The sequence below is a fragment of the Schistocerca gregaria genome, chromosome 3, assembly GCF_023897955.1.
Source record: "Schistocerca gregaria isolate iqSchGreg1 chromosome 3, iqSchGreg1.2, whole genome shotgun sequence".
NCBI classification, from domain to species: domain Eukaryota; kingdom Metazoa; phylum Arthropoda; class Insecta; order Orthoptera; family Acrididae; genus Schistocerca; species Schistocerca gregaria.
This window is the reverse complement of record NC_064922.1, coordinates 299,101,832-299,113,836: the sequence shown is the minus strand read 5'-3', so window position 1 is coordinate 299,113,836 and position 12,005 is coordinate 299,101,832. Positions and strand designations below refer to the sequence as shown.

Below are 12,005 nucleotides of genomic sequence, written 5' to 3'. Positions count from 1 at the left end.
GACGTGCATTGTCCTGTTGGAACAGCAAGTTCCCTTGCAGGTCTAGGAATGGTAGAACGATGGGTTCGATGACGGTTTGGATGTACCGTGCACTATTCAGTGTCCCCTCGACGATCATCAGAGGTGTACGGCCAGTGTAGGAGATCGCTCCCCACACCATGATGCCGGGTGTTGGCCCTGTGTGCCTCGGTCGTATGCAGTCCTGATTGTGGCGCTCACCTGCACGGCGCCAAACACGCATACGACCATCATTGGCACCAAGGCAGAAGCGACTCTCATCGCTGAAGACGACACGTCTCCATTCGTCCCTCCATTCACGCCGGTCGCGACACCACTGGAGGCGGGCTGCACGATGTTGGGGCGTGAGCGGAAGACGGCCTAACGGTGTGCGGGACCGTAGCCCAGCTTCATGGAGACGGTTGCGAATGGTCCTCGCCGATACCCCAGGAGCAACAGTGTCCCTAATTTGCTGGGAAGTGGCGGTGCGGTCCCCTACGGCACTGCGTACGATCCTACGGTCTTGGCGTGCATCCGTGCGTCGCTGCGGTCCGGTCGCAGGTCGACGGGCACGTGCACCTTCCGCCGACCACTGGCGACAACATCGATGTACTGTGGAGACCTCACGCCCCACGTGTTGAGCAATTCGGCGGTACGTCCACCCGGCCTCCCGCATGCCCACTATACGCCCTCGCTCAAAGTCCGTCAACTGCACATACGGTTCACGTCCACGCTGTCGCGGCATGCTACCAGTGTTAAAGACTGCGATGGAGCTCCGTATGCCACGGCAAACTGGCTGACACTGACGGCGGCGGTGCACAAATGGTGCGCAGCTAACGCCATTCGACGGCCAACACCGCGGTTCCTGGCGTGTCCGCTGTGCCGTGCGTGTGATCATTGCTTGTACAGCCCTCTCGCAGTGCCCGGAGCAAGTATGGTGGGTCTGACACACCGGTGTCAATGTGTTCTTTTTTCCATTTCCAGGAGTGTATTTGCAGTTTCCTCTTTGGAATGTGTATTTGGAGTAAGCTCAAACAAATACTGTTCATCACGTCTTCAATGCGATGCCTAGTGTCGACGGTAAGTGTAACTTTTATTCCCATCACAGACAAAATGTTTTTGAAACAGGAATTTTAAGTGCACATTCGATAGAGCGGTCCCAAATTAATCTGAGGTAATATTCTTTTTATCGATATGTATTAGGGTCATTTATTTCCATGTCCTGTCGGCTGCGAAATGGAAAACACGGTGAAAATAAAAAAATGTTTTATTTACATCATTTAGCCACACCTTCCAACTACTTCTCTAGATAGTGCCTGCTCCGGCTCCGACATTTTACGTAGCGTGTTACCAGCTTTCCAATACCCTTTTCGTAGAAGGCAGAGACTGTATTTTTCCGCCACTTCTCTATACTGGTCAGCAGCTCGCTATTTGTCCCAAAATGCTGTCCTCACAGCCAGCGTTTCATGTAAGCAAAGAGAGGGAGCCACGTAAAGTGTGCATTGTGGGTAGTCAAACACTTCGCATCGAAAACGCTGCAAAAGCTTCTTTGTTGCAGGTGCAGTGTGTGGGAGAGCATTGTCATGAAGGGCAGTGCCTGAGGACAACACTCCTCTCCCCTTGTTCTGATTTGCCCTTCGTAGACGGTTTTCTCGAATCCACTCGCAGAAGGAGGCATTCGGTTGACACTAGCTTTCTCCCCTGACCACCTGCATGGCGATTATCTGAACCTTATTTTTTAAAATTTCTGTACCATGGCCTCACTTTGCTGTCATTCATGACAGTTACATTACATGTGGTGCCTGGAAATTAAGCAAAACCCCTCAGCAAAAAGAAATCAAATGACAGCACACACTTCACACTTGGCAGGAGACACTATTGTTCCAGGCACCTTAACGTGCTCACTGTGCACTCTGAACTGAGAAGCGCGATATAAGATGATGGATAGGCGTGTTAGAGACTCTACGCAACGCATCTACTCAAAGCTTCACAAGTTTTTCACTGAGGTCTTAATTCTACATCTACATCTACATCTACATCTACATGACTACTCTGCAATTCACATTTAAGTGCTTGGCAGAGGGTTCATCGAACCACAATCATACTATCTCTCTACTATTCCACTCCCGAATAGCGAGCGGGAAAAACGAACACCTAAACCTTTCTGTTCGAGCTCTGATTTCTCTTATTTTATTTTGATGATCATTCCTACCTATGTAGGTTGGGCTCAACAAAATATTTTCGCCTTCGGAAGAGAAAGTTGGTGACTGAAATTTCGTAAAAAGGTCTCGCCGCGACGAAAAACGTCTATGCTGTAATGACTTCCATCCCAACTCGTGTATCATATCTGCCACACTCTCTCCCCTATAACGCGATAATACAAAACGAGCTGCCCTTTTTTGCACCCTTTCGATGTCCTCCGTCAATCCCACCTGGTAAGGATCCCACACCGCGCAGCAATATTCTAACAGAGGACGAACGAGTGTAGTGTAAGCTGTCTCTTTAGTGGACTTGTTGCATCTTCTAAGTGTCCTGCCAATGAAACGCAACCTTTGACTCGCCTTCCCGACAATATTATCTATGTGGTCCTTCCAACTGAAGTTGTTCGTAATTTTAACACTTAGTTGAATTGACAGCCTTGAGAATTGTACTATTTATCGAGTAATCGAATTCCAACGGGTTTCTTTTGGAACTCATGTGGATCATCTCACACTTTTCGTTATTTAGCGTCAATTGCCACCTGACACACCGTACAGCAATCTTTTCTAAATCGCTTTGCAGCTGATACTGGTCTTCGGATGACCTTACTAGACGGTAAATTACAGCATCATCTGCGAACAATCTAAGAGAACTGCTCAGATTGTCACCCAGGTCATTTATATAGATCAGGAACAGTAGAGGTCCCAGGACGCTTCCCTGGGGAACACCTGATATCACTTCAGTTTTACTCGATGATTTGCCGTCTATTACTACGAACTGCGACCTTCCTGACTGGAAATCACGAATCCAATCGCACAACTGAGACGATACCCCATAGCTCCGCAGCTTGATTAGAAGTCGCTTGTGAGGAACTGTGTCTTAAGCTTTCCGGAAATCTAGAAATACGGAATCAACTTGAGATCCCCTGTCGATAGCGGCCATTACTTCGTGCGAATAAAGAGCTAGCTGCGTTGCACAAGAGCGATGTTTTCTGAAGCCATGCTGATTACGTGTCAATAGATCGTTCCCTTCGAGGTGATTCATAATGTTTGAATACAGTATATGCTCCAAAACCCTACTGGAAACCGACGTCAATGATATAGGTCTGTAGTTAAATGGATTACTCCTACTACCCTTCTTGAACACTGGTGCGACCTGCGCGATTTTCCAATCTGTAGGTACACATCTATCGGTGAGCGAGCGGTTGTATATGAGTGCTTAGTAGGGAGCTATAGTATCAGCGTAATCTGAAAGGAATCTAATCGGTATACAATCTGGACCTGAAGACTTGCCCGTATCAAGCGATTTGAGTTGCTTCGCAACCCCTAAGGTATCTACTTCTAAGAAACTCATGCTAGCAGATGTTGTGTTTCAAATTCTGGAATATTCCATTCGTCTTCCCTGGTGAAGGAATTTCGGAAAACTGCGTTCAATAACTCCGCTTTAGCGGCACAGTCGTCGATAACAGTACCATCGGCACTGTGCAGCGAAGGTATTGACTGCGTCTTGCCGCTTGTGTACTTTACATACGACCAGAATTTCTTCGGATTTTCTACCAAATTTCGAGACAATGTTTCGTTGTGGAACCTATTAAAGGCATCTCGCATCGAAGTACGTACCAAATTTCGCGCGTCTGTAAATTTTAGCCCATCTTCGGGATTTCGCGTTCTTCTGAACTTCGCATGCTTTTTCCGTTGCCTCTGCAACAGCGTTCGGACCTTTTTTGTGTACCACGGGGGATCCGTTCCATCTCTTACCAATTTATGAGGTATGAATATCTCAATTGCTCTTGCTACTATATCTTTGAATTTGAGCCACATCTCGTCTACATTCGCATAGTCAGTTCGGAAGGAATGGAAATTGTGTTTTAGGAAGGCTTCTAGTGGCACTTTATCCGCTTTTTTAAATAAAATTATTTTGCGTTTGTTTCTGATGGATTTGGAAGAAATGGTATTGAGCCTAGCTACAATGACCTTGTGATCACTAATCCCTGTATCAGTCATGATGCTCTCTATCAGCTCTGGATTGTTTGTGGCCAAGAGGTCAACCGATTAGGTCTTGAAACGAGAATAGACCTCTTACTTATTGACAAAACAAATATGGCACTACTTAGGACTGCGGTACTGAATGAGTGGCTGAGTCCGTCCTGACAGGCCACAGAAGGTCCAACGGCACCGACAAACAGCCGTGTCATCGTCAGCCGATAGCTGTCACTGGTTGATAGGGAGGAGCATTTAGGCAGCACACCGCTCTCCCTGCCTTTGTCAGTTTTCGTGACCGCAGCCGCTACTTCTGAGTCGAGTCGTTCCTGAATAGTCCTCACAACCGTTGAATGCACCCCGGTTGCCAACAGCGCTCGGCAGAACCTGAACCCATTCAACTGCTTACCACGCGGAGTGGCCACGTGGTTTGAGGCACCATGTCACGGATTGTGCGGCCCCTCCCGCCGGAGGTTCGAGTCCTCCCTCGCGGGTGAATGTGTATCTTGTTCTTAGCATAAGGTCGCTTACGTTAGTTTAAGTAATGTGTAAGCTAAGGGACCGATGACCTCAACAGTTTGGTCCCTTAGGAATTCATACACATTTGAACAGTTTTTCAAGAGCTAGCCAAGCCCGACAGTGGTTAACTTCAGTAATCTGGCGGGAACCGGTGTTATCACTGCAGCGAATCAGTAAGCCTGCTCCACCGATTCTGCATGTGAAACTCTCCTTTAAAAACCATTTTTTTGGAACGGTAACGAAATCGACGTTGTCGATCGTTACAGTGCATCACATGAAAGAGATGAGGAACAGTACTTGTTTGGGCTGACTCTAGGTGCACACTGCACAAACGAAATTGCAGATGCTTGATAGGTTCCCGGGAATGGTTCATAGGTTCCTGGGAATTACGCCGGATAATACTGTAGAAACCGCACAATATTTCAGCGAGACAACAGCCTGCAATCTTCAGGTGCTACTGTCGCGTCGCTGAGATGCTCGCCAATTTATGTGTTGGCTCTCTAGAACAGCGCAGGCGCCAGCGGAGGCATAACGTCATCGAAGACCAATCGTGGGCGGCGTCGAATACCAGAGCCCTGTGCTGGAGAAACAGGTCGCGGTCTGCGGAAGCGCGCCGCGACGCGGGAAAATGTGGCCGGGAGCGACGGACCCCGTTCGCGCGAGCGAAGCGATTTAAGCATCTGCGCTAAGGTTTCCCATCTGCGTTGACTCGGTGCAGTTACTAATCTGCTGCTGACGATTCCTTAGTGCCGCCAAGGCTGGCTCCCAGGCTTCGCTCAGGCGAAACCCCGTGTCTCTGTTCATTAGATTACTGCTTATACGTATTTCGACCGCCTCTTTGATGATGGAGTCCCAGTATGTGGAACCATACGAGAGGATCTTTGTTTCTTCATAGTTCATGCCGTGTCCCGCGTCAAGGCAGTGTTCAGCAACCGCAGATTTCTCTGGCTGACCCGACGTCGTGTGACGTTTATATTAGTCGCATCTGTCTTTAACCGTACGATACGTCTGGCCAATATAAGACTTCCCACAGTGGCAGGGGATTTTATATATTCCTTGTCTCCTCAAGCCGAGGTTGTCCTCAACAGAGCCCAGCATTGATTGCACTCGTGCTGGGGACCGGAAAACACATTTAATCCGGTATTTTTTGAAAATTCTGCCCATCTTAATAGACACGCCACCGACATACGGTAGAAACACCAACCCATTAGTGTTCTCTGCTTCTTCAGGCAGTTCTTAAGGTATGGAGCGTGCTGTTCGAAATGCAATGCGGATATGCTTCTCGGAGTACCCAGAGTACACAGAGCAGAGATGGCTAAGCTTTGTCAATAAGCTATCCTGGTATGAGATGGCTCTAGCCCTATGCACTTGCATCCGTAATACACTGCTGCGCTGTGAGCGATGATGACGGATCGTAGCTTGTAAATAGAAGTCCGTGTGCGTAGGCTTCCAGAGCACACTGTGACCCAAGCAGCCCTCTTCTTTTCTGCGAACCAAAACATCTAGAAACGGGAGCTCACCATCTTCCTCCATGGTGAAACAGATTGCAGATGTATGCCGAAATATCTAAGGAAATGTGTCTGACAAGTGTAAGGGCACCCCTCATATGGCTGAAACACGAAATGTACTTAAACTTTTGCATGTGGTTATACCAGTTCACACAATAAAAAGTTGAGAGGCACCCACATGCCTTGCTCATACTGTGGCATCAAGCAATCAGGCCTGCAAGATGAGTGGTCTGCCAAGCGAGTGGATTCATTCTTATTTATCGAGTAACATGAGCTCTAGTACTCAAAATTAAGTTACAAGTTATTCTCCTGTTTGAATATTAAGCAACGGGTGCGGAAACGCACATCTGACTATTAGTAATTTACACAACTCTGACTGTTCACTACGCACTGGCAATACCACATTTCCTTTCTTATTTAACGGCTTTGGTCAACAAGTGGCCATCGCACTGAATATGAATGGGGCACACATAAAAAATTCTGGGTATCGTGACAACATACTATTCGAAGGAAAAGGCCACCAATCTTTTGCTTTTCACTATCTTATTTATTCCGATAAATTCTATAACCTAAACACACAAGTTCTATAACCTACAACAATAACACATGAGAAATTCCGCCCAGTGAGCATGGCTTTCCATTGGTGATTCTCTATCTTATGGTCTCGCAATTATTTAACGCTACAGTGCACTTTCTGGATAGGATGGTGGATGTTTTTCTATATCTCACATTTCGACTCTCACACCCATCATTACGAAAATTTCCTCCAGACCGAGCGGTACAAAAAGGAACATGCAAAACACACTGCCTCTGAAACTATCTTGTTACTCTCCCAAGCCAACCACACATACTGAAATTTCATGAAATACATCACACTGGCAACATACAGTACAAAGAATAGTCACAACGTTATAATCACATCACTTTCAACTTTCCCACTTCAATTAGTATTTATCCCAGTTTCAAACGACACTGCCCCACTTAGTAATTTTTCTTTCCTACTATGAACTCTGGAGGGTATATGCACGTCTTCCTGTGCAATGCAAGCCAAGTGGCGTTGCTGGATAGACAGCTGACTCACCTTGCTTCTCTCTCAGAGTATTATAGTTTGAATCAAGCGTCACACGGAAACATAACGGGCAAAGTAATATTAAGAACATATTCATCACTCACACGAGTCCTCAACTGATACCATGGACGAGTACTTCTCTTTATCCTTTGTCTCATACACAGATTGAGACTCACACAATACTCACCACGTGGAAGTACTCGTATCTAATTTCAAGTCCTGCACATGTCATTTCTTAAATATTTCCGACTTATAGTACACACGCTAGTAATTCAGCTTATCTTAAGCACTTGGAAGTATTTCGAGTTATTGCTACACGTAATTTCATTGGGACTGTTGGTCACATCCAAAGATTACTACGATTCCCTTAATATTACCTGCCTGACATTTAATTCTCCCCACAAAAGTTCCTGAAATAGAGAAATTATTATTCCAAACTACTCTTAAGTATTTCACATGCATACCATGTCTCTACTCTTTCGTCTTTACGGAGAACACCTAAGACAGGTCTTACCAACACTAGATCCAGCTACAGAGTGCTGAAACATGGCCGTTCTTCAGGTCCTCTTGCACCTCTGTCGAGGTGGGGGACGACCATGCTACCCATTGGTCAGCCACATTTCAGGCGCTCAAAGCTCCGGTAAATTTCATCTCTTTGGTTCCAACAAAGGTGACCAAATGATCGTCTCAAAGATGATCATATATTCACATTCACTATCTGCAGTTAGCAGACGACCATACATTCATTCATTTCACAGATCTCACCAAACTGGATGTAGGGATTTATTGCGTGGGAGTGGACATGTGATCAATTAAATAAATAAATTGTCATTCTTTCCCACACTGGTAACCGGCTTCGCTGTATTAATTGAAATTGAGTTATTATTAGAAAAAAATATGTTGTACTGACAAGAATAACGAGGAATGTTGTACCTATTTTCAGTGTCGGGCGGTATTGTACCCTTCAAAAGTGACACAGAAAATACTACGTTTACCCACTGACAATGACGTGTCACTGTGTGAAGTGTGGCTAAGCAGCGCCTCCTTGTAGATGGCTGCGACTCGGACACGAGTGGCTGCAGGGAGGACTCTGGCTCGCCGTCTCCGTCGCCGCCGCTGCTGTTCGGGTCGCCGCCTGCGACGCCTGCGGGCCTGCTACCCCCGCACCAGTCTTCTGCAGCGGCGGCGGCTGCAGCGGCGGCCCTCTCGCCCTCCTCCGGACTGGTGAGGTCGCCCTTCCTGGCGGCGCACCCCACGCACCACCACGGCCACCAGCACCAGCCGCAGCAGCAGCACCAGCAGCAGCAGCGCAAGAAGAGGTCCAGGGCGGCCTTCTCACACGCGCAGGTCAGTCCAGCACAGTCGAAAGCCACGCAAAGACTCGATTACTGCGAAGTGAGTGGAAGGGAACGGCAGTGGTACTGTCTGTGGCACAAACCTGGGCTACTGGCCTGACTGTAGGTAGATTGCCTGCAGTCCTTCTTCACCCCGAGACTAGGAGCAGGAGGAGGAGGCTGGTGGGGCTATCTCGCAAGTCGTCTTTTTCTCCCGGAAATGATCCCCGGTATTTATCTGGTATCAGGCTGAGTGGACCAAGGACAATCTTGGAGGGACTAGAACGAGAAATTACCCCCACCCCTATCCGGAATTGAATCTGGGATCTCCAGTATTGAAGTCTGCTGCTCTATCTGCTACACCACTATGGCCACCAAAGCGAACGAGCATTCACAATTTTCCTGTGTTCACTACCACTGATACCTTCCCGTCTCCTCTACACATCTCCCTTGTTATGCAACCTTCCCTTTCACAATAACCTATCAAACCTTCCTTTAGGATTTCTACCTCTTGCTTAATGATAACGAATGAAATCTTCCCTTTCAAATTAATTCTCTTCCTCAATCTTCGCATACAAATTTAAATGCTGCTTATAAAAAGTTATTTTCTGATTATTTCGACGAAACATGGAATGTGTCGTCGTCGTGGACCTCAGTCGTTACCTGCAATAACCCAAAACTGTTCCTTACCTTTTTTACCGTTACTGGATCGCCATCTGACTGCTACATCGACCTGCGACATGGATATACTTACTCTCTTTTCTTGTACTCTATCAGCTGCTGCTGGGCTGTCATAATAAGTGGCTGTATTTATTACCAAAGCTGGCGTTATTCTTTAATAGCAAAGCTGACGTTATTCTCTAATTAATTTGACTGAAGTTACGTAACTCATAGTTACACTTTTTCTTGACAACAATAAAATTTTGCGAAGTTTTACGTCGATGCTTTTTGAGATGGATTATAATCAGTAATGCAATGTTCCTGGCAAAAATTAATTATATTCTGAATGAAATGATTTTACAAACGTTCAAATGGGACTTACTTTTTACAATAATCTTACATCTGGCAATGCGAAAACATACCTTCAGTAGTCCTGAGTTTCTCAAAAAATTAATCAAATAATATTAGTTCCTCTTCTGATAATAGTTATCTGATTTGTCTGTACGTCCGTTTATAGCCTCTTGTAAATCAAAGCTAGTGGCTGGCAGGCACACCTCCCTTCTCAACCTCTCGCTTCAGACCTGCTACCGACTCGCTTCACATCTCGCTTACTACTGACTTCCTACGAACGCTGAAGTGTGGTCTCTCCTGTCAACAACGCTTTCTGGTGCAGACAAACCCTGCTACCATTACAAAATGTATCAATGCGTGGTCTTTCCCGCTCTTTTCTTAAAATATATCCATACGCGGTCTCTCCCACCCTTTTTAAAATTATATCAATGTGAGGTCTCTCTTGCGAACAATACTGTGGTGCAGACATTCCCTGCTACCACAATTATTTCCATCATGACAAATATTAATTATTCCTACTTAATCCTATTAATAAATTATAAACATCTTTCATAAATTGTGGTTTTACAATAGACAATAGAAATATACACGTCGTACACCAATCGCCTCGGCTTCCGCAAAAGCGTTTGTACGGGAGAGAATAGAGGAGAGCACGAGAGAACGAGTATAGCGTGTTAAGCCTACGAACCCTGCTTCATTGCTCTGTTTTTGTTGATAACTAGCTCACGTGTTTCACTCGATAGAGACCGAGCGAGGTGGCGCAGTGGTTAGCACACTGGACTCACATTCGGGAGGACGACGGCTCAATCCCGTCTCCGGGTATCCTGATTTAGGTTTTCCGTGATTTCCCTAAATCGCTTCAGGCAAATGCCGGGATGGTTCCTTTGAAAGGGCACTGCCGATTTCCTTCCCCATCCTTCTCTAACCCGAGCTTGCGCTCCGTCTCTAATGACCTCGTTGTCGACGGGACGTTAAACACTAACCACCACCACCACCACTCGATAGAAAGGAAGTTACAGCCGCGGCGCAAAACCGTGCTATCTTGATAGGATTGTTTCGAGTGACAGCCATAATGTTTTTAACGATGCCAGCAATATTGTGTAGGAAGCCAAACCGTAGCTGTCTGAATTTCTACGCAAGGTGAAACGCATGAGGATAGCGCCCTTTCCACTGAATTCAGCCCTAGCCGTCCTTAACTTTTTTCTGGAACCTGGCACATCTGACAGTATGACACTTTTCGTTAATTTCTCATTGCCATTGTGGAGGAAATGTAATATCAGAAAACTAATTATTCACCGCCAACATAACCACCATTCATACTCTGGTTGTCGTGGAGTGCAGATATATGTTTTACAAAAGAGATTCATCTTAATGTTTGCAGTGGTAAGGATAATGCGGCAACTCCCAAACTATAAGTAATCTTTGTGGAACGAGCGGATGGAATAATACATACGTAGACTGGTGTGTAAAATGAGTCAGAAGGGCCAGCCGGTGTGGCCGTGCGGCTCTAGGCGCTTCAGTTTGGAACCGCGTGACAGCTAAGGTCGCAGGTTCGAATCCTGCCTCTGGCATGCATGTGTGTAATGTCCTTAGGTTAGTTAGGTTTAAGTACTTCTAAGTTCTAGGGGACTGATGACCTCAGAAGTTAAGTCCCATAGTGCTCAGAGCCATTTGAACCATTTTTTTATTTTTTATTTTTTATTTATTTATTTATTTTTTTTTTCTCAGAAGGCATTCGGAAAGTGCATCCACCATTACGACGTCTTCGCAGCTGGAAAACTATACAAACACTACTTGTAGCACCTTCCACCCTGTTCAGTAGGTCAAGCACTTCTCCATATCTAAAGTAATATGGGGCTAGAAAGCGTTTTGGCACTGAAATGTTCAGCTTAATCTTGTAATACGCCTACCTACAGGTATGACTTACGAATTCAACAAGGAAAATGAAAGCGAAATAACAGGATTTCAACTCAAAGATTCAAGCACATTACACAGATTCAGACGAAGAGCATACAAAAACTGTTACCAATTATACATAAAAATGCATCTCTTAACACAGCTGAGTACGAGCACAAGGCGATAATAATTACATATCACACCAGTAGCTCTTAATAAAGTTTGTAGAATATAATATTTTATCAGAATGAGATTTTCACTCTGCAGCGGAGTGTGCGCTGATATGAAACTTCCTGGCATATTAAAACTGTGTGCCCGACCGAGACTCGAACTCGGAACCTTTGCCTTACGCGGGCAAGTGCTCTACCATCTGAGCTACCAAAGCACGACTCACGCCCTGTACTCACGGCTTTACTTCTGCCAGTATCCGTCTCCTACCTTCCAAACTTTACAGAAGCTCTCCTGCAAAGGTCCCGAGTTCGAGTCTCGGTCG

General features: G+C 45.9%; 1 protein-coding gene across 1 annotated transcript in view; it reads left to right on the top strand.

The window, feature by feature from the left end:
* Nucleotides 1-12,005, top strand: part of LOC126354557 (homeobox protein Nkx-3.2-like) — a 115,569-nt gene that overhangs the window by 86,478 nt on the left and 17,086 nt on the right. Inside the window, exon 2 of the mRNA XM_050004299.1 lies at nt 8,323-8,618. Within this exon, the coding sequence (XP_049860256.1) occupies nt 8,323-8,618 (296 nt within the window). The remainder of the gene's footprint in view (nt 1-8,322; nt 8,619-12,005) is intronic.